Raw genomic sequence first — 23,385 nt, forward strand, 5'->3', positions numbered from 1 at the left:
ATACTACCTACTGCTATATAAAGGCAGGTGTTTTGATGAATTATTAACTTGAAAAAACTGAATACAAAAGTTATGAATGAAATTCGTACGGAGAAACACAATTTAACTTGGTATCAGAGCATGGAAATGCACTACTGATATATCTTTACTTGTATCGTCCCTTCCTCAGTTTATGTATCTTTCTCTTCTTTTTTCTTTTTTCACCATCCAATCTTGCAGTAAACAAATTCCTGATTAAATCACCTTCCTCTGTCAAATATTGAAAAATCCTGCATTCTTGAATATTTTTCTGCATTCTCTCTAAATCTTGCAATCTATTCTTAAAATACAAACTGCATTCTGATCTTGAAATCTTTTCTAAATATTTCTTGTTCTTGCATTCAGATCACTTTCTTTACATCCTCTCTTTGCATCCTGAGATCACTTTCTTTCCTATCATTCTTGGTTTTCCATGATGAATGATAAAACAACAAAATTGACACCCATTATCCATGTACAAACTGAAAACTCTGGATTTACAACCACTGTTATTCTCACTGAAACTAATTACGATGTATGGTCTCAGATCATGGAAATACAGATTGCAGGAAGAGAAAAGCTTGAATATATTATGGGCAAAACACAACCACCACAAGATACTGATGCTTCTTATTCAAGATGGTATGTAGAAAATCAAAAGGTTAAAGGATGGCTGCTAACGTCTATGTCACCAGACATCATGAAAAGATACATCCGACTACGTACTGCATGAGAAATTTGGAATGCCTTGTCTAAAACTTTCTACGATGGAGCAGACGAATCGCAAATCTTTTCACTTAACCAGAAAGCCTTCTCCACGAAACAGATAAGTCGACCACTATCAACATATTATGGTGATCTTATGGAGATCTTCCAAGAACTTGATCATCGCAATAAAACTAAAATGAAAGACCCAGATGATGTTATTACTTACAGAAGATCTGTTGAAAGATTACGGGTACATATTTTCTTGAATGGATTGGATGCAGAATTTGAACAAATTCAAGGCGAAATTCTTAGAAAAGATCCGATATTGGATCTTGAAGAAGCTTATGCTTATGTACGCCGTGATGCTGTTCGCAAAGCTACTTTGAACAATGAAATTGGAGCTAGTCATGCGGAATCATCTGCAATGATGGCACGAGGTAAGCCTAGAATATACAGATCACATGGCCCTACCGTGGAACAAATCCAAACATCAGAAACTCAGAACAACAGCTATGAAAATGGAAAGGAAAAAATCAGAATATGTCTGCACACATTGTGGTGAAATTGGACATACAAAGCTAAAATGCTATGAATTAATTGGGTATCCAGAATGGTGGGATCCTGCTAAAGCACCTCGTAAACAAAACTCAAAACCAAACACTCATGCTTTAGTTGCAGTGGCAGAACATCCTTCAACCAAAACAATGACCAGTCCCACGACTAAGGAAGAATATGTGGAAGAACACCCTTCACCATTAACAAATGAAGAATCTGGTAAAGTCTTTCATACCTCCACTCTTAGCAGTAAAAATGAATGGATAATTGATTATGGGGCTTCTGACCATATGACTTTTGACAAGTTATGACTTCAATCTGTTAAACCATCATAACAATATGTTATATCCTCAGCAAATGGTACCTCATCGTCTGTTAATGGTGAAGGTTCTATCATCCTTACTGAGAATATAAACCTTGATTCCGTATTAGTAGTTCCAACTCTTAATTATAATTTACTTTCAGTTGCTCAAATAATTCTTGCTTTGCAATGCATTGTTATTTTTTTGCCTAACCTTTGTGTTTTCAAGGATATTCAAACTCGGAAGACAATTGGTTATGGTAATAGAAGAGGAAAGCTCTATTATCTAGATTTAACACCAGCAAGTTGTCACCAAGTATGTAATGTTTTGAGTTAAAGGGATTGGAAAATAAAATAAAGCCCTTGAAGGCTTAATGTGTGGATATAAATGAATGAGGGGTAGTGTGATAATTAGATAAACATAATAAATATATATATATAAAAAGGAGAGATCTGAAAATTTGAGAGAGAATCAGCAAGAGAGAGAAGGGAGAAAGAAGAAGAAGAGAAAAAAGGGGAAAATAAGGGAAAAAGGAAAGGAGTTGGAGGAAATAAGTAAAAAGGGATAAGATTATTCTTTAATGTATATAATATGTTTTCTTTAGCTTTAATTTCGGTTTTGATAAATGTTAGGGTTATGAAATTTGTGTTTTGAGTTTAATTGATGAATTAAATTGAATGTTAGGAGTTGATTGTTGTGGTTAATTGATTATTTGGTTGATTTTGAGAGATTGAATAGAAAGGTGGTGATTTTAAGTTATAGTTTTGTTTGAATGGTGAATTTTGAGTTAAAAATCAGGGGAGAACAGTGGGATTTCTGTTAAAATTCTGGATTGGAGGTTGAAGATGATGAAAATTCAATTTGGTCCCTCAATTTGCGAAAATTACAATTTAGTCCCCGAACTTTGGAAAATTAAAAATTGGTCCCTGGAGCATATTCCGAGATTCTGAACAGAATAACATATGAATTATGGACATAATTACTGTATAGATAAGATAATTTAACACTTTCAATTTGGTCCTCCAATTTGACAAAAAATACAATTTGACCCTAAAAATTTGGTAAAATTCCAGAATGGTCCCTAGAGCATAATGATACATCCTGGAAATAATTGAGGATTAATTAAGGTCATAATTTCAGTATATTCATGGATTTATGACAAATTTCAGTTTGGTCCTCCATTTGACAAAAGTTACAATTTGGCCCTAAAAATATGATAAATTTCAGATGAGTCCCTAGCTGTAATATTAGCTTTTGCAGATTAGTTTGATGAATAATTAAGGTTTATTTAGTGAATTATTACCAATTTTATTAGTTGTTTTTATTATGGATTAGATTTCGGGAAAACCGTTAAATTTTGGGTTTTTGAGAAAATTGACTAGTTAGTTCAAAAACATATAGGATTATGGAATACACACTTAGTTAAGTGTATTAAATAGGTTATATGTTCTTCTGAGTCGTTTTTGAATATGTCTCCTTTGTATTCAAATAATCCTAATATTCTACTGGTAGGACGTCAGTAGGATTTCCTTCGGTTTCAGCTTGTGAGTGTTGTTTGCTTTTGAGTCAAGTGAGTGGATAATTTTTCATATGCATGAGAAATACTATAAATATTTGATTTGTTAATATGAATTGGATCATGCTTCTTGATAATATATATTGATTATTATCCTTGTTATGATAAAGCATGATCAATTATTGAATCTGAATTCTTGATATGAGCCAGTACATATTTTGAATTGACTTCTGAATTGATAACTCCTCATTTGATTGATGTCATGAGTTGAGTTTTAAGATATGAATATGTTTGTTGATTATGATTATGAACCTTTGGTATGTCAGTCAGAATACCCATGCTAACAGGGTAGTGTTAGTCTTTGTGCACATCGTATCTAAACCCTAGTTGGTCGGGGGAGTCACCAACCTGTGTGGACTGATCATCCCACAGTACGAAGCCTCATGCTCATTGTATTTTGATTTTCTGACGAACTTTACCATATGATTTTCTTATTATGGCCTATTTGAGAAACCTTTCTATAAGAACCTAGAGCCATACTTGTATATATATTTCTCATTACTGTATTACCTCGTGTTTGTATATTGAATGTTATCTACTCACTGAGTTGTTGAACTCACCCTCTCATTATTTATCCTTTTCAGGCTTATAGCTTGATAGCAGGTCACTTTTTTTTAATCTTCTGAACCTACTTTTTTGTTGCAATTTGTACATTCCTTTTTGTCAAGTTAGTGCTCCAAAACTATGAGTTATATTAACTCTTGTAGTAAGACAATTAAATTATATTATAAAGTTAGTTTTGTTGTTAATGCTGCGTTAAACTCGGATTGAGTTGTTTAAAGGATTGTATGTAAGTTTGGGTTCACAAAGGTTTGGAACCTTGGAGGGGAACCTTGCCTATGTGTCGGTCATGGATCCAGGATTCGGGTCGTGACAAAGTAGCTCAAGCATTCTCCATGAATAAATCCGCTGCAAACTTTGAATCTACTACAAACTCTGAAATTTGGTTATGGCATAAACGTTTAGGTCACTCATCCTTTGGATATTTGAAGAAATTAATGCTGAAACTCTTTGCTCAGCTACCTGACACAGAATTTAAATGTGATGTATGTGAATTGGCTAAAAGCCATCGGGTTCCATTTCAAAACAGCATGAATAAAAGTTCAGCACCTTTTATGGTTGTATATTCAGATGTATGGGGTCCAGCAAACACTTGCTCCCTTAATGGTAAACGATGGTTTATTTCCTTTATTGATGATCACACACGTATGACATGGATTTGCCTAATGAAATGCAAAAGTGAAGTAAGTTCATTATTCAAACAATTTCATAACATGGTAGCCACACAATATAGTTCTGCAATACAGGTTCTTCGTAGTGACAATGGTGGAGAATTCATCAATCAGGAGTTGAAACAATATCTGATTAATTATGGAATTGTTCACCAAACCAGTTGCCCTTACACCTCTCAACAAAATGGAGTTGCAGAACGTAAGAACCGACATCTTCTTGAAGTTGTTCGAGCTTTTTGATTTGAAGCTCATATGTCAACTAAATATTAGGGTGAAGCTATCACAACAGAAGCAAATCTTATCAACAGGATACCCTCAAGCACATTAGGATTTTAGACCCCATTGAGTGTTCTTCAGAAGAAAATAAAATCTCTTGTTGTGTCACATTTACAACTAAGAGTTTTTGGATGTACAGCTTTTGTTCATCTTCACAAACCATTAAGGAATAAGCTGGAACCACAAGCACTCAAGTGCACATTTGTTAGCTATGCCCAGCATCAGAAAGGTTATCGCTGCTATCATCCACCAACTCAGAAACTCTACATCACACTGGGCGTTGTATTCCATGAAAATATAATGTATTACTCTGACATTGAACCTTCAAATCAGGAGCACAACAAAGGTAACTGGTAGACATGCTATGATGATCTATATATTACAAGAGATAAAAATTCTAGTAATACATCCTCACATACCTTACAAGATGGAAATAATGAAGAAAATATAGAAGCAGAACCACAACAAACCACTGGTATTAAAGAAAACCAAATAGAGGTACTGCAACAAGAAACTCAGGTACCTCAGTTGTCAGCTTCCTAACTTCAAATGACTCCTGAGTCTGAATCCATAAATAAATCTCAAGTAAGTTCTGAAACTCAACTCAAAGTTCTACCCCATAGAACCACGAGAGGAAAACCCAAAACTACGTATGAACCTCTTCTCACCTCTAAACCTCACTATCCTATAAGTAATTTTGTGTCCTACCATAGATTATCAAAGGATAATGAAACTTTCATAAATCAAATATCTGTTATATCTATTCCTAACAGTGTGCAGGAAGCCATAACAGATTCAAGATGGAAAGAAGCCATGAACGAAGAAATGAGATCCCCTCAAAAAAATTCCATATGGGAAGTGGTTGAACTTCCTGCAGGAAAGGTACCGGTTGGATGTCGGTGGGTGTTTACCATTAAACATAAAGCAAATGCCACCATTGAAAGGTTTAAAGCAAGGCTTGTTGCCAAAGGATACACTTAAACTTATGAGATTGATTATATGGAAACATTTGCACAGGTGGCTAAAATAAACACTGTTCGTATCCTATTATCTCTGGCCGTGAACCTTGATTGGCCCCTATATCAACTTTATGTAAAAAACGCCTTCTTGCATGGGGATCTCCAAGAAGAAGTATATATGGAATTACCTCCTGGATGTATTATGCAAATCAAAGGAAGCACAAAAGTATGCAAATTAAAGAAATCCCTATACGGGTTAAAGCAATCTCCAAGAGCTTGGTTTGGGAGGTTCACTACTTTCATGAAATCCATCGGATACAAGAAAACAACTCTGAACATACGTTATTCTTGAAAACAAAAAAAGAAAGTCACAACTCTGATCATATACGTTGATGATATGATAGCAACCAGAAATAATCCTGAAGAGCAAAAGACATTACAGAATCGTCTTGCCCAGGAATTTGAAATGAAATCTCTAGGTCACTTAAAATACTTTCTTGGTATTGAAGTATCAAGATCGAAAGAAGGTATTTTCTTATCTCAACTAAAATATGCTCTAGATTTGTTAAAAGAAACAAGAATGATAGCTTGTAGTCCTGTCAGTACTCCTATAGAAGAAAACCTGAAACTGAGCATACATCCACAACAAATTCCCACTAATAAAGAACGTTATCAGAGACTAGTGGGAAGATTATTGTATCTTGCAAATACCAGATCTGATTTAGCTTATGCTTTAAATGTAATCAGTCAGTTTATGCACTCCCCTAGTGAAGAACATATGAAAGTTGTCACCCGTATCCTGCGCTACCTGAAATCATCTCTAGGTAAAGGAATTCTATTTAAAAACGGGGACAATCTGAAGATTGATGGATATACCGATGCTGATTGGGCAGGGTCAATACAGGATCGAAGATCTACATCGGGATATTTTACATTTGTGGGTGGAAACTTGGTCACTTGGCGAAGTAAAAAATAAGAAGTTGTGGCTAGATCCTCAGCCGAAGCTGAATACAGGGGAATGGCCAAAGCAATATGTGAATTATTATGGATAAAGAATTTGATGCAGGAATTACGGGTTGAGCAGATAAGTCCTATGAGATTGTTTTGTGATAGTAAGGCAGCATGCGACATTGCTTATAATTTTGTCCAACATGATAGAACTAAGCATGTTGAAGTTGATAGACATTTTATCAAAGAAAAATTGGAGGCAAAGATTATCGAAGTTCCTCATATTCGATCTCAAGATCAGCTTGCAGATGTGCTGACGAAGGCAGTATCCAGCCAAGTTTTTCATGCTAGTCTTGACAAATTGGACATGAATGATATCTATGCACCAATTTGAGAAGGGGTGTTAACATTAGTTAGTTTTACATTACTGTGATGTGACAATAAAGATGGTGGTGTAGATTATGGTAGTCAAGTAATAATAGAAAGATGATAGTAGCTGTGGTACTTAAAACATTTTGATGGTATGCAATATCTAAAGAAAATGAATTAAGCTAGAAAATTGGCTATAAAATATTTTATTATTTTATTTTAACTAATCATCATGTAAATATTTTATAAAAACCAAACATACGAAAATTCAGAAAACATTTACAAACATCCTCCGAATAATGTATGATCCTTCTTGCTTGATTTTTTTTTTTAAGATCTATTTATCCACTTATTTTGCAGTTTTATTTCCATCAACTATTTTCAAATTTTTCCCTATCATGGTTCAACTATTTTTGGTTGGCGATGCAACATGCCGGCGATACTCTGCTAGAGCCCAAATGGGGATGATACTCCTATAGGCAGAATAATGCAACATGCAATTCCTCATAAAAACTCCCCCGATTTCCTGTCACGAAGAAGCAGTATTATTATTCAACCGTTGTTAAACGTAGGATATAACGGGCTAAAACATACAATCTAAGAGGATGATAATTGACAACCAACAATTCCCTGTCTCTTATTCCCCGAAAATCTCATCATAAATCTTCTTTTATGAGTGATTATTTCAAGGATTTTCTTACCTGCTGGGGAAAATCACCAAGTTCTGTTTGAGAATTAATCAATAACTTGGCAGCCCGATGAAGGGGTGCAGGGTCTCTGTCCGCCTATTAGAAAAGGAGCTTGAAATCATGGATTTTGATGGATAAAGGAGCAGAAGTGCGTTACAATATATATAGGAAGAGATAGACTATTAATCTTTAAATTATAAATTAATTAAACTGACCTGACCACCGTGAATTAAACCCATCATAGCCATTGCAGTTTGCACCAGATTTGAATGGTTACCCTCGAGAGGTACATATTCCTGCGTCAACATGCACCAGTATACTTTCTTAGCTTTAGAAAGTTGAAGGAGGAGATCCCATTGATACCATGGGAGGTGGAATGAGAAGGTCCACGCACACAAAATGTTATTGCATAAATGAGTTCTTTAGAAATCTTTAAAATGGTATTACCTTCTTAGGGCATGAAAGGTAACTCTCGCCCCATCCACCATCATCTCTCTGTGATCCAAGTAGAAAATCAACTCCTTTACGAACAGCCAGGCAATTGGAGTAAGTCTTTCCAGCAGCTGCTAGCCCTCCTAGAGCAAACCATGTACCATAGATAAAGCAAATTCCCCAGTTTCCATACCTGTAGTAATTCTTGCTATATTTAGTCATTTCCCTGACAATTTTCTGCAAGCTGTACATCAGCCTTTAAAAGAATGTAGCAACTCTTTTAAATGGATCATACCATGAGCCATCAGGCTTTTGCAACTCTTCGATGAACTTGACACCATTTATGATGGAATTTTGGATCTCTTTTGTCCTGTGGCCAGGGTATAACTTCTTAAAGAGGACCAATGCCTGTATTGTTGATGATGTGCATTCAACATACCTGGATCGCTGTTTTATTAGTCTTCAACAGGTTTTTCGACATTCCGAATGGAGGTGCTCAATAAGTAATCTTGCTTAACTATTTCAAGTAAGGTTCAAGAATCTTACTCATGCTCAACTACAAGATCCTCTAGGAACTCCACAGGATTGAGCCACTAATTGAACAGCAGAGACGTCACAGTTGAAATACCATATTCCAAGTCAAGTCTTGAAGGAAAACATACAGAATTTAAGCTTAACATTTCGAGTTTAGTTCGATGACTTGAAGACCTTACCTCCAACCATAATCCAGACCCTGCCGGCTCCCAAGCAGATACCCCACCATTTTTACTCTGCATAAAATCGAGCTGATTGTTACTTCGTGAATACTGTGTTCTAGAAAGGAGCAAATCCAAGGAATGTTGATGAGGTTTAGGTAAACAAAGGTCACCATTTGAATGCAAATAATCCTCACCTGAAGAGAAAGTAAAATATTAACAGAATCAAAAAGCTTCTGAGGTTCCATTTTTTCACCTACGATTTCCGGAGGCATTGTTGAAAAAAGAAGGCAACACTGCAGGACATGCGAATCACAAAGTCTGTTGCGATGGTAAATGTTCAAGGAAAAAGCTCAACTTGTTATAGTATTGCTTGCAGCAGAAAACAAGAACAGACCTTCATGCTTTCTGCAGTGCAATCAGACACTTGCCAGCCATGATCTTTGTCAGAGAAAGTCCACGATCCTTTAGAGATATGGCGAAACATCCTTCTGAAGTCTCCGGGAGGATTCTCAGTGACCTTTAAGATTTGATGTGGGATGAGAGAAGCAGCATGCGGAAAAATAACTAAATACAAGAAACACGCGTGAGAGGAAGAAACAATTTCAGGATATGAAATTTGGAAACCTGAGAGTTCTTTATGAAGCTATGCCCCTCCTTTAGTGCAGGTCCTGTTTCATCTGAGAGGTTGCTTGCAATCAAAGCTTGAAGGGCAAGACTGGTATCCCACACTTGACTGCCAAAACTCTAAAATGAATATGAAAAGGCAAAGATCATACTCCATCGGCATCTCTTACTTCTGGTTTGCAAATCTAAAGTCTATGACTAAATAAGCATAAACTCGAGTTTTTAAGAATTCTTGATGTTTTTGTTGATAACATAAATCAGTGAATGGAAAGACGACGTGAACCGTTTAGGTACCATTATTATGACAGAAGTTTACCGACCTGCATCTTTATTCCATCTTCTCCAAGCCACACATAATCCTTGATTCGAGCAAGATGCCTCCGAAAATAATCCCCATTGGGATCTTCAACCCAGCAAGCCAGCATATCTAATGGCTGTTCCAGTTCAGTGGTACAAATGTCCAAAAATTAAAGAACATGTGTAATAGGCATATATTTTACTGTACTGGTTTTCTTTTTTCGCCATTGCTCTGCAAGTGTCTTACCTTTTCGACACATCCTATGGTAATGTATCTACTGCTCTCATCTTCATAATGGATGTGATCCATTGTTATGTTGAGAGCCTTCTCTCTCAATTTGTTGAAGGGCCACCGGGTAAGAAGGGGTTCGCCAAAAGTATAAATAGCATCCCAAAACAATCTTTGTATCGAAGTATGTGGATAATAGTTATCCTCCTGAAGAAATAAAACAGATTTTGAAGAAAATGAAATGTTTTCAGATCATTTTCTGAAGATCAACTGCCAAAAGTCAACTGACCTTTGCACATAAATGGCGGACTCTCCTCCAATTGAGTTTCTCATAAGGTTCATTGTAGATTTCTTCCCTAATTTGTAAGATGAGAGGTGTGATGGGACCAACAAACTTCTTCCCATACAAGTATGCCATAGGCAAGTAAGTGAGCCGACAGTAGCCCAGCAAATTTCCTGCATTTATGAAGCAGGCTTTACACAAGCAACTAAATTCAAGTTAAGGACAGAATTCTAGAAACTATGAAGCACTAGCTCGAGTATTTGCAATTTCCATCAATCATAGGCTGAAATTATTGAAGGATTTCATAATGTTTATATACAAGTTTCATGCTTCAGCAACTTCATAAAACAAAATGCAAACCTGGATTAATGGGAGATGTAGATGGCAAGAACCAAAATTCTGGGGGCATTGGATTGCATCCAGCCCACTCATACACACCAAGTATCTACAACACAGGAAAATCAAACAATTAGAAACAAAATTAACAAATAGAAGCAACTTGACAAGAATCATGTAGATAAAGATTTCTTTCCTTCTTTTATTAGACAGAAAACATTCTACTAATGATACCACCTAGCAACCAATAACTAGTTTAACAGTATGAAATCTAATTGAATTGAGTTGAATCATATGCTGTACCGCAAGCCAAGTCTTTCCCCAAGAGCTTATGGCAATTGCACTTCCATGATCAAGAATCCACTTCCTTGCTCTTTCACATGCTTTGTCTTTGCCACCATCACGTCCTTCTCCAAGCATGCGCATACAGATGTAGTTCAGGACTGTACAGAACATGGTGCTGTGACCCTCTATGTGTAATCCCCACCCACCATCTTCATTCTACAAGATAAGATGCAGCACATTAGCAATCTGATACTGGTAAATCCTTAAAGCCAAGACAAAAAAGAGAGAAAAAAAATCAAAATTAGTTGATAAAGCTATTCCTTTGGTCCTTCCTGTAATTAACAAATATACTCTACCTGATGACAGTATATGTAACGTAGGATTTCTTTTTTATGCTCTGCAGAGAAGATAGCATTCAGATGTCCTGTAATATACAGAGAAAAGACCTGCATTGAGGGGGGGGGGGGGGAAGGTTGCCGTTAGAAACTGAACGCACAAAATATCTGAATTATAGTTTGCAAATTTGTGACAACTGAGTAAACAGGCTTCCATATTCATTCTGATGCTACTCGTGAAAGCAGAGTTAAACAGTAAAATGATAGCAGAAAAATGCTATGTTGCCAATTCTAGGTGGTGACGAAACTTCTGGCTAATATTTTTTGCTGGGTAAAATGATACTGGGATTGAGAGTAATAACCAGGGGAGGGAAATAGAACATTGGGCCAGAATTTTCAGCGCACCAATGGCCATCGCTAGCCTGCAAGGCTGAAAACAAATGAACACTCCTCCTCAAAGCACTTGTTGCTTTTTCATAGGAAATCTCTTCACCATCCTCAATCTTGACTTGAGGAATTCTTTGCTTGAATTTTTTCTCCCTTAGAAACTGCATTTTATTAAATAAAAGTAAGTGACTAAAATGTAATTAATAATGTACTAAATTTTTGAACACTTAGTCCTATTTCTGGAAATAGCTAAAAATAGAAACATATACATAACATATATATATAAAAGAAAACATATGCTGTGAATTTGTATGTGTGTGTGTATATATACCTGGAATTTCCAAAGGAGATCGGAGCTGGGCTTGACCTCGTTGCGGTTTCTCCAGAAATTTTGGCGAGCCTCTTCAACCTCAGCTCGCTCTTCAAGGGTGCCAGCATCAGGATCAAACTCCCATATTTGCCTCCCCAAAAAGTTATTTGTGCTGTATATGTGTGGATCATTGCCACCCTCTGCAATCTTAAGCCTCCACATGACACTGCTTCAGTCTCTTCCTTCAGTTTCTTGAGTATCAAAAAATCACTTCTCTTCTATTTCAGTAATGGCTAGCAATAGAAATTATAAAATGCACTGTATATAAAGAGAAAAATAAAGTCTTAGTCTTGGCAAAGTTTGATTAGATAAAAGATATTTCATGACTTGTGGAGTTACTCCCAGCAGAAAAGGTAAGTATGCAGTACCATTATAGCTACTTATTTAACTTGCTTTCTAAAATGTAATTTTCAAAATATTTTTTTACCAAATTGGCTTTTTAGTTATATTTTAATTTATAATAAGCATTAATTTTTTAACTATCTCAAAACAGTAATTTCTCTACTCATCAAAAGTATATTAAGAAAGAATTTTTCATCATCATATAAAAAAACAATTCATTGCTAGCTAGAAAGATAATATAATTAAATTATGATTTAATTAATCATTAAATCTTTTAAATAATTTTAATAGTAAAATAAGTAAGTAAATCAATTGCATATCAAATAAAATATTTGCACCACTATAAAAATAAAATCTAACATAGTTGAAAATACAAGCAAATAATTTTAAGGTGAGTAGATTAAGACAATTATTATTTTTAAAAATTAAATTATTGATATAAAAACACTATACTCAACATTATAAACACAAATTTAACTTTGAATCCTCCACAACAACTTTCTATGACATTCTAATCAACATATAATACTTGAAAACAACTTCCTTTTATTTCTTGGTTAATGTTTTTATTATGCTGATATATTTATTTGGTTTTGCCAAATAATTTTCCAACATGTTTGGTAAGATCACTTTTGACTTAATAAAAACAAAACATTTTAGAAAATTATGCCCAAGAAATATAGCTTTTATTAAAAGTTGAGATTTTTAACATTTAACTTATAGATCCTAACATTGTATTTCTTCTTTTAAAAGAATATTATTATAAATTATCTATGAAAAAATAGCTTCGAGTTACTATTAAAAGTTGCAAATCATAATTTAAAAATCATAATAAATAAACTAATTTAATATTAAGGCGAGTGAAAATAAATATTAATTATATATGTGCACATACCTTTGTAATTAACTAACAAATAAAATTAAAGAAGAAAGGAGTTTTATTGTTCCCCTCCTCGTAAAATACTATTTATTAGAATAGTATTTTTTTTGTTTTTTAAAATTTAATCCTTTAACATTAAATTTATTGAGAATTGAGTTTCATATTTTTTTTAAATTACTTTTATAAAGTTATCTCAGTCTCATTACCGGAACCATGTGTTTGACAGGTTAACTTAGCCGACTTGAGTTTTTTCTCCTCTTTTCTAATTGATTTTGTTTTCTCAAATTCATTCTTCAATAATTAGTTGATTGAGAATTAAGCTTCATTATTTGTTTTGATTTGTTTTTTTATAAGATTATTTTCATCTCATGACTTGGATCACGAGTTTAGCAAGTTATCCTAAGTTTTCTTGAGTTGTTTTTTTTTGTGTTTTTTAATCAATTTTTCAAATTCAATTTCAATTATATCCTTCAATATTATACTTATTATGGATTAACAGGTTAACTTGAATCAATCTAATATGTTATCGTCTTAATATGTATATAAAAAATCAATCTATAATATTTTTTTTTAGTCGAGCTAATGTTTTGCTGGTTATTTAATATGTTTTAGAGAAAAATGAAGAATAGATAGTAGATGAAGAAGATAGATTTATTGTTATTACAATAAAATACAGACATGAGCACACTTCTTAGCTTGTACATGATGCTTTTTATATAAATAGAGTAGTAGATATTGCCTTTCTGTAACTTTATTTCTTTTTGTGATTACATGATTCCTTATTTTATATAGATTGATTTGTTTCTGATCTACCACAATCATAGTTTTCATGTAAGATAAGCAGTTGTTGGTTTCTTTGAGATAGTTTCTGATATGTCATAGCTATAGTTTTCATGTATGATAAGTAACTGTTGATTTCTTTAAGATAGTTGTTGATTTCTTATTGATTTATCTTTGATCTGCAACAATTATGATTTTCATGTATAATTGATTACCATTCTGAATAGTAGTCGTTGGAATAATTGTCTCTACAATCCTGGATGTTGGCATGATAATAATTAATTAAGATTGGTTGTTGATGATGATGAAGGTGTTGTGTTGTTACTACTACTGTTTCCTGCTACTGTCTTCTGCTAACGTTCTTTATTGTTGCTTCAAAGGTGTTATGGAGCTTTACGAGGATGAAGGAGAAATGATATTATTGCTTGTTGTAATTATTATATGATTGTTAATAGTTTTAGATCATCAAGTTAACAAAGTCACATCTAATTAATTCTTATAAAGCTTTTAAAAAAAAAATATTTCTACTAGGAAAAATATTACAAACTTTTAAATATTTTTTTATTTAAAAAAAAAAGAGAGAGATAACTCTAGATGCCAGTAACAAAGCATAAGACAACGATCACGAATGATGTGAAACCCAACAAAAACCACCATCATTGCGATGTTGTCGTCATTGTGACTATGAAATTGGCATGCACCGACTAATGAATTAAGATTGAATAAAGGACAGCTACGATCAAGAACAAGTGATAACAGCTATGGAAATACAAGTAAATTAACTGCAGAATATATAAATCCTTGATAACAATTTAGATACAATTTAACAAGAGTTGAATGTTTTCCAAAAGACGAGGAGGAGTTGAACCGTGAATACAATAGCCGTTGGATTAGAGATAACTCACAACCATCTTATTCATATATGCACTCCTAATTTTCGAATAATTTCTTGTAGAAAAACTAAAACTCCCCGTGAAATTATTGTGTACCTAAACATATAATATTATAATAATATAATAGCATAATGATAGAATTGCTCTTCAATCATAAAACCACATAACTAGGCAGTGGGGCAATTCAGCTTTTTCATCATGAATTGTTATTTTCAAATTGTACAGGGACACCTTAATTTTTTTTTTTTTTTTTTTTTACATATTAAAATAACTTAATTACTCCTAAAATAAAAGAAACTTACATCTAGATATTAAGTATTATAGTTCACAAATTGGATTTTTTTTTTTTTGAGGTATTGTTATTGAAATATGAGAAGCAAGTTTTACTAAAATTATCTGCATGTGTTAAAAATAGATGGTATAACAACTTTTTTTATGGCTTGGTTTATGTTTTTATTATGCTGAAAATATATTATTTTATTTTACCAAATAATTTTCTTAGTAAAAAATTACTATTGACTTAAAAAAAGAAAAAAAAAACTTTGTTCCAAGTTAACTTGGCAGAATTTTTATATTTTTAATAAATATTAAATATTATTAAAAAAAACACTTGATGTGTTGCACATGCTAGTAAGTGAGCAGTACATACAATATAGTTCAATGATTGTTTGAATAGTTTCTGTATTCACTCTATGATAAGCAGCGTGTAAGCCAATGACCCTCTAGTTTTGTGCTAGTGGCTTTTTTTTCTCTCTCTCTCCTCATCAATTTTCATGTATATTATTTTAAAATTTCAAAGTAGTTCTTCAATTTATTATTCATTTATATTTGATCATGTTATTTTTATTACTATTTGTTTTGTTTGAGATAGTTTATAGAATTGAAATTCCTTTTTAATTTCACCCTACTTCATTTTCTTATTTTTTAAATTTGATCCTCATTCTTTTGATTTTTATTTGTTTTATTTGATATAATTTTTTAAATTTATTTTTTAACAATTTCATCCTCCTTAAGTTTTTTTTCAATCAAATTTAATATTTATTCTTTTAATTGTTATTTTCTGATTACTCTGATAAATTTTTTAAATTAATTTTTTTTTCATTCTTCAATATTAAATTGATTGTGAATTGAGCTTTTTGATTGGACCCAAGTCTATGATTTTAGAGGTTAGAAAATTTAGAAATTAACCCAGGTTTAGGAGATTTATCCGGGTTTGCTTTTGTTTTTTTCTATTTCTTAAGCTTGTGTTTTTTTAGTTTCCATCTCTCAATATTTATTCAATTAGAGATTGGGCTTTGTTATTTTTATTTATTTTCTTTCTATATAATTTTTTACTAATTTTAAAATGACTCGGATTATCTCAATTTTTTTATTTTTCATTCCTTGTTGAATTTATTTTGGTGATTTTTTAAATTTAATATTTTTTTTATCCTTTAATATTAGATCGGGTTGAAATTAAATTTTTTTTTTTTAATTTTATAATGTAAGGTTGGAGTTTTTTTATATTAGAGTTTGTGGTTTTTTTATCCTTCATATATATATATATTACTCCAGTTATTTGTTCAAATTAATGGTTAATAGTAAAACGTGAGATCTCGTGTTGATGATCACGAAGCAGCAAACATGTTTGAAAAGAGACAACTTTGCCATGAAGGCATGAAGTGAAAGTCTCTGTTCACAAGTTGTGGGAGTAAGTGTCGGCGAAGGAGATATGAGGAAGGTATAAGCAAAAATCGATAGCAAACCCTCATAGCTGGGCGGGCGGTAAAAAAGTGGGGGTAATTGTGGCCATGAACGTATGAGAATATATTTTATTTAAAAATAAATTAAAATAATATTTTTTTTATTTTTAAAAAATTATTTTTAATATTAGTATATTAAAATAATATGAAAATAATTAAATAATTAAATTTTTTAAAAAATATTTTCAAAACATAAAAATAAACAAATAAAATTGGTAAATATAAACTGTGTTTGAGATTCTATCACGGCAAGATGTAGTAATTTTTTTTTTATAGATATAATTATTTTAAAATAAAAAATATAATTTATTAACAATTAAAAATATATTTTTTTATAAAAAAATCAATCACATACATACTTAGCCAGCGTTTGGGAACGCGGTGTAAATTTGAATTTTTTTTTTTTACTAAAATTTAATGTGATTTATATTTTTGGATTATTTTTATGCACTGATGTTAAAAATAATTTTTAAAAAATAAAAAAAATTATTAATATATATTTTAACATAAAAAATTATTTAAAAAAGTAACTGTTTTCACACTTTCCATTAAGCTATTAAAACGGTATGGCAAGTGACCGATGGGGCAGGTAAGTAATAAATAACATTACGCCATGTCATGCTAATGCAATTAATTGCGGGGGGGCATGACGTGGACAATGCACAAATGTTGCTAGGAAGAAAGGAGCAGCAGTGCACTGAAAATAAAGTTGTCAATTCCATTTTGATAATTGTCTTGTTTTTATTTTTTTAATTAAAATAAAATATTTTAGTTTTGACGTGTGTCAACTTATTGTTTTGAAATTATATATATATATATATATTCAATAAATATAATTTATATTTAAAATAAATTTATTATAAATTATACAGTACAAATATAATATCAAAAAAATATAATTTCAAGATTTAAAATATTTTTAAATAGTTAAAATTAAATAGATTTTTAACTTAAAATAATTCAACTTAAACAAAATATCAAGGTTAATGGGATTTAAAACATCCTTTATTTTATTCAAATTCCTATAAAGTACAAACTTGAAGAAAAAACATGAATATAAATTATATATATTAGTGATAAATCTAATTTTAAAAAATTAATATCATTGTTAATGAAAATAGTAATAATAATTTTCAATATTATTATTAATATTATTGTTAATGAAAATAGTGATGAAAAAGAGCTTTTTATACTTGGGTAGTTTAATTAATTAAATTGAACTAGGATTCAGTTTGATTCAATGGCTTTTTAAAACCGAAACGGAACATATGGAATGAAATTAGAAGATTCCAGCGGAATTTAGCCGAAAAATCCGGAACTAACCAAGATTTGAAATAAGATAAAATTGTTTTGTTTTTTTGAATTGATATGAAATGTTTTTGGCTATTCTAGACGAAACAAAACAGAATAGACAACCTTGCTAAAAACAAGTGTCTACGATATCTTTTCTAAATAGTCGGAGCATATCGGCAAAAACCATTTAAAAAAGTTAAATTATTGATATAATTTTTTAATAATATAACTATAATTTTTGGCATGTATACTCTATTAAAAAAAAATTATTTTAACAACTTATTTATATTTTAATATACTTAATATTAATACCTTTTACTCTTTTGAGAAAAGTCAATGAAAAAAGTTATGTTCTATATTATTATTATTATTATTATTATTTCTCTTACCTCTCCCGTTGGAGATGCCATTATCGTCATTCAAGGAGAAGTCTACAACACCCACTAAAATCTGTCGGAACCTATCGCTGGCCTGTTTTAACTTACAGTTGCTTCCACTCCACACATCTGTTTAAAGATGCCATGACTTTAATTTTGGCTAGTGCAATGGAATAATATTGGTTTGAATTAAATTTCTTAGGTTTTAGATGTTATGTTCTATATAGATTTGTGAAATCTTGTGGGTTGTGGTAGCAAAGTTTTTTAAATATTTCTATGATAAAATCATATGAGTATTTTAAAATGGTTTTGAGGTTATTGTTATATATTGTTTTTAAATGATTGAAATGTTTGTTATCTTCTTCATTTTGCATGGTTACATGTTTTGAGACATTTTATTCTAATTTAATTTTGAATTTCAAAGTTAAATATTAAATTTAATGTTAATAATTTAAACTATGGATATTATTCTTACAATTATAACGATATTTTAAAATCTTTATGATTTTTTAATATGCAAAAAGTAAATTAAAACTTGCGGAATAATCAAATAATTTGAATGCTTAACAGGTGGGGATTAAGGAACTTAGATTTATTGGATGACTCTTCAATTTATTACAAACCGCAAGCCTAATATTGTAAGCATGTTGATTATCACTTACAAACTACAGATCTAAAAGCTATATGCCTACAAGTTATATATTTATTGATTATCATTGATGTGATTACAAGCCTATATATTAATAAAGAAGTTTAAAATATTCTAAGAACTTATTTCAAGGAAATATTATAGATAATCATTTATTAACTATCCATTATTTACTTTACTCTTTTTTTAACAAGTCTGATCATATTTTTTTTTGTATTTTTTTATTAGTCCAAATTAATTTTATAATTCACTAATTCACTTGATTTAGCCCATAAACAAGTTTATCCTTGTTTTCATCTAACTTATTTTCATCTAGCTTAGACTTTGTTTATGATTTCTCTGTTTTCAGGGAAGCACCAGACACATTGAGAGATAGGTGGAGAAGAAAGAGACATTTGGGGAGGAATTGAAAGACAGTTATTTCAGAACTTAGTACACGGTAGTCCCCATTTATATAGGTAGGTAAGATAATTTAATTTGAATTTGACGAATGTAAACTTGAACTTATTTAAATATTTGATTTTTTAATTGCTATTTTATTTGATAAATAATAGATAAAGTATAAATATTGTTAAATTTAATCAAAACCTGATTCATATATATATGTTTTTTAATACAATCTAGTTTAATATTCGTTAACAATGATATTTTAAAAATATATTAAACATAAATAGAAAAATAATTAAAATAAAATAAATTAGTACAAAAATCAAATATTTATTACAATTTTAAACTTTTGTACATTCAAATACAATAAATCTAAAATAGAGGCGGCACTAAAGGAGGAGGAGGTTGCTCATCATCAGGACCATGGGACCATTTAGAGGGTGCATATGAACCACACATATATGATCTTATCTCCATTACCAATCGGTGGAATTCTTCATAATTAATAGCGAGTTGTTTATATTTATCATTAAGATGGGTCGTCTAATCCTGTACTCATTGGTCTAACATCGTGTGAACTTTGGAGTTTGAACGCTTGGAATCGATTGCAAGTGTCATAGCCTATTTTTGGATCCCCACATAAAAAAAGAGAAAAGAAAAAAAAATATCAAAAAAAATATCAAAAAATAATAGCAGTGAAAAGAGGATGCAAGAGTGCTCAGAAAATAGTTAAAAATTGTTTGAGGAGGTTCAAAAATATAAAGATTAAAATTTGACAGTATATCGTTAACTGATGAGAGCCCTATTGATAAAAAAAACAAAAAATTGATTTGAGGAAGAAAAGTACAGAATTAGATGTTTATGAACTCAATTAAATTTTATTGAAGGTTTAATTGAATTTATGGAGGGTTGATTACAAGTAAAATTGATTTTTAAGTCAATTTAGGCTTTAATTGAAAGAAATTAAAGTTCTAGGGTCAAAGTAGATTTTTTTTTTTTTTTAGAGTTAATTTGGTCAAATCAGGGGCTTAATTACATAGATATTAAAGTTTGATGGTCAATTAAGGACTTGATTGAAGAAATTCAAAACCAAGGACCAAATTGAAAAAGGCATAAAAATAAAGGGATTGAAATTGACCAAATCGGGGTCAAATTGAAGAAATTTGAAGTTCATTGATCAATTAATGGTCAAATTACATTAATCCAAACCAAGGACCAAAGGGAAAAATGCGCTGAAATCTAGGGTTTAAATTGAAGTTCTTCATGGGTAAAATTGAATAAAATTAAAAGTTTAAAGCTAATAAGAGGTGTAGATAGAAATAAATCACAAATTGAAAGACTAAATTGTAAGATACTGTTCATCTCCTTCTCCAACAAGGTTGGTTGGGTGGCCACCTTCCCAAGGCATTTGGTGCCTCGTTTCTTCACAAAATTGGAAGAGATGTACACGCAAACGATCCTGTGATACCTAACTACACGTTAGTGTAAGCTGTTCGAGCTTATCGAGGCTTCAGAGGTGGTGGCACCGCCCCAAAATGGCCAACCCGACCAGCCATTTTCCTGCACAAAACTGACAGTTCATCATTGCTACTTTGAGCCGATGGTTGGGATGCTTTCGAGTAGAACCAAGGGCTGAGATTTTGCACCAGAAGTTACAAAATGTCACTCTTCTGCTTATAAATAGATTTCATCTTCATGTTCTAGAGGAGAAGGATTGGGGGTCTAAAGCTAAGAAAAAATCATCTTTTTTCCACTACTCCTCTCTCTCTGTTTCTTTCTCCATCGTGGCCTCCTGCCATAACTACCAAAGCTACCGACAGCTGCTACCATCCTCCCTGTCGTCAATAATAGCACTTGCACCGTGAGAAACGAAAGAAGAAGCAAAAACAAAAACAAAAGGGGAAGGGGAGCAGCGGAAAAAAGAAGAAGAGAGACAAGGGAGTGAAATAACAGAAAGGAGGAGAGAGAAAAAATAAAAGGAAGAAGAAAGAGAAGAGCCACCGTTTCTTTGCCACCACCGACAGCATCGCCACCACAAGAGAATAAACGGCGAAGAATAGGATAAACACAGGAGAGGGGCATAGGCAGTAGAAGGCAGCAAGAAGAATAAGAAGTAGCCTATTTGCAACAGCCACCGTCTACCACTGCAACAACACCACCGGGGTTCCCAACCACCACCACCCCAGCTACAAGCCGCCACCAACCCAGCTCTTAGTGCACCTTCATTACAAGTAACTCTCTGCTCCCTCTCGTCGTTGTTCTGCCTTTCTTTTCCTTGCATGCAGAATGTGCACTGTGCATGCAAGGATCCAACGTTATATTATAATACAAAAATAATATCCATGGGTATGGTTACTCAGCCAAACCCAGCTTTTTTTTGAAGTGTTTTAAGCCAGATCCAATATTATTGGGTTTTGTCAGGCAGTAAGATCCAAAGTTATTGGGTCTTTTTGAAAGCATTTTAGACCAAGCTTGGTAGCCCGACCCAACAACGTTGAGTCTCACTGCCAAACAAGACCCCATAGCTTTTGGCAGAGGGGGCAATGCCCCTAGCCGTAATTGATGACCCAAAACACAGCAGAGAAACGCCCCCAAAGGCTATATAGCATTTGTAATCCAAGTAATAATAATAATTTTTTAAAAAAAGTTTACTAATGATGATAACAACAATAATAGTAGTAATATTAATTCTTACTTTTTACACTACAAATCAAATTTATTTTTTATTTTTAAAATTTATAATGTTTTTTGACAAATTGAATAATATTAATTATAATCAAAATTATAATATTTATAATATTAATTATTAATAAAAATCATAATAAATATATCACAATAATAATATTCTAAATATTAATACTTTTAATTATAATAAAGATAATAATATTTATCATATTAATAATATTACTAAAACTTGTCTGGAAAGGGATGTAAGACCCAAGTTAATAATAATAATAATAATAATAATAATAATAATAATAATAATAATAATAATAATAATTGATTTTATCTTCCAAATCAAATTTATATTCTTTTTTTATGGTAATAAAATTTATTTTAAATTTAATAATATTAATGAAATTAATAATTTAAATAATATTAATAATAATATTAAATTTGTATGGCCTAAAATTTTTAGTATTTTAATCTCATCACATAAAATTTATTATTTTCCATTGATAGTAATTTTTTAAAAAAATTTATTAATGATAATGATAATAATATTTTCTTTTCACCGTGTGAAAAAAATAAATAAGAGAAAATTAATTTTTTTTACAGCACTGGGTCCTGCTAGGGGCAAGCACCAACGTTGTTTGATGGGTCCTGCTGGGTGCAAAACCTAAGCTAACAGAGGGCCCAAGAGAATGGGATCCTAACACAGAACTCAAGAAGATTGGGTCCCCTGCAAGACCCAAGAGAATTGGCTCCGGACCTAGGACCCCATGATAGTGGGTCTAGATATAACACCCATTCGCAGTGGGCCTGACACCTGATCCAATAGAATTAGGTCCTACACAGGACCCACTGCCAATGGGTTCTGCGTCAGACCCCCAAAAGAATTATAATAAAAAAAATAATAATATTTAGAGCACAAATATTTTTGTATTCCCTTAAAATAAAATTTTATTATTTTCCTTGATAGCAATAATTTTTTTTTCAAAATTAATAATAACAGTAATAATAATAATAATAATCATATTTCCTCTTCACCATGTGGAAAAAAAAAATAAATAAGAGAAAAAAAATTAATGTATTCTTGACAAAAAAAAAAACACAACAAAGAAACACCCCCTAAGGCTTTAAAGTATTTATAACACCAATAATACTATTTTTAATATTAATATTTTTAATTATAGTAAAAATAATAATATCTATAACACGAACAATACTACTTTTTATATTAATACATTTAATTATAATAAAAATAATATTATTTATAATATTTGTGATGTTTTGAAATAAAATGAGTAAGAAAGGGCAATAAAGCCCTTGAAGGCTTAAATAGTGGGTATAAATGAATAAGAAGTATTGTAGTAATTGAATAACATAATAAGTATAAATAGAAAAAAAAAAGAAAAAAGAAGAGATCTGAAAATTTTGAGAGAGAGAACTGGCAGGAGTGAAGGGAGAAAG

General features: G+C 31.6%; 2 protein-coding genes across 4 annotated transcripts; one reads left to right on the top strand and one right to left on the bottom strand.

Annotated features, from left to right (window-relative positions):
* The first annotated feature begins 551 nt into the window (after positions 1-551).
* Positions 552-6,968, top strand: LOC140955112 (uncharacterized). The gene is made up of 14 exons (XM_073406775.1): positions 552-660; positions 795-1,163; positions 1,336-1,500; positions 1,636-1,706; positions 1,812-1,898; positions 4,020-4,205; positions 4,291-4,326; positions 4,467-4,590; positions 4,807-5,013; positions 5,095-5,186; positions 5,448-5,549; positions 5,685-5,852; positions 6,378-6,578; positions 6,693-6,968. Exons 1-14 carry the CDS (start codon positions 552-554, stop codon positions 6,966-6,968), a joined length of 2,193 nt encoding a protein of 730 aa, XP_073262876.1.
* A 165-nt stretch (positions 6,969-7,133) lies between these two features.
* On the bottom strand, positions 7,134-12,237 carry LOC118061659 (lupeol synthase). Of its 3 annotated transcripts, XM_035075172.2 has the most exons (18): positions 11,870-12,234; positions 11,514-11,699; positions 11,173-11,262; positions 10,835-11,032; positions 10,556-10,640; positions 10,202-10,368; positions 9,931-10,119; positions 9,707-9,820; positions 9,387-9,506; positions 9,157-9,279; positions 8,957-9,055; positions 8,778-8,834; positions 8,611-8,657; positions 8,360-8,503; positions 8,080-8,257; positions 7,848-7,928; positions 7,645-7,728; positions 7,134-7,469 (listed from the first exon to the last, which is right to left on the bottom strand). In XM_035075172.2, the coding sequence occupies exons 1-18, from the start codon at positions 12,068-12,070 to the stop codon at positions 7,347-7,349; spliced, it is 2,286 nt and encodes a 761-aa protein (XP_034931063.1). In that variant the 5' UTR covers positions 12,071-12,234; the 3' UTR covers positions 7,134-7,346. The 3 variants fall into 3 exon arrangements, with proteins under 3 accessions (XP_034931063.1, XP_034931072.1, XP_034931080.1); XM_035075181.2 differs by lacking the exon at positions 8,957-9,055 and having other exon boundaries at positions 11,870-12,235; XM_035075189.2 differs by lacking the exon at positions 7,134-7,469 and having other exon boundaries at positions 7,647-7,743; positions 11,870-12,237.
* Between the last annotated feature and the right edge of the window lie 11,148 nt (positions 12,238-23,385).

The sequence above is a fragment of the Populus alba genome, chromosome 1 (genome assembly GCF_005239225.2).
Source record: "Populus alba chromosome 1, ASM523922v2, whole genome shotgun sequence".
Lineage (NCBI taxonomy): Eukaryota > Viridiplantae > Streptophyta > Magnoliopsida > Malpighiales > Salicaceae > Populus > Populus alba.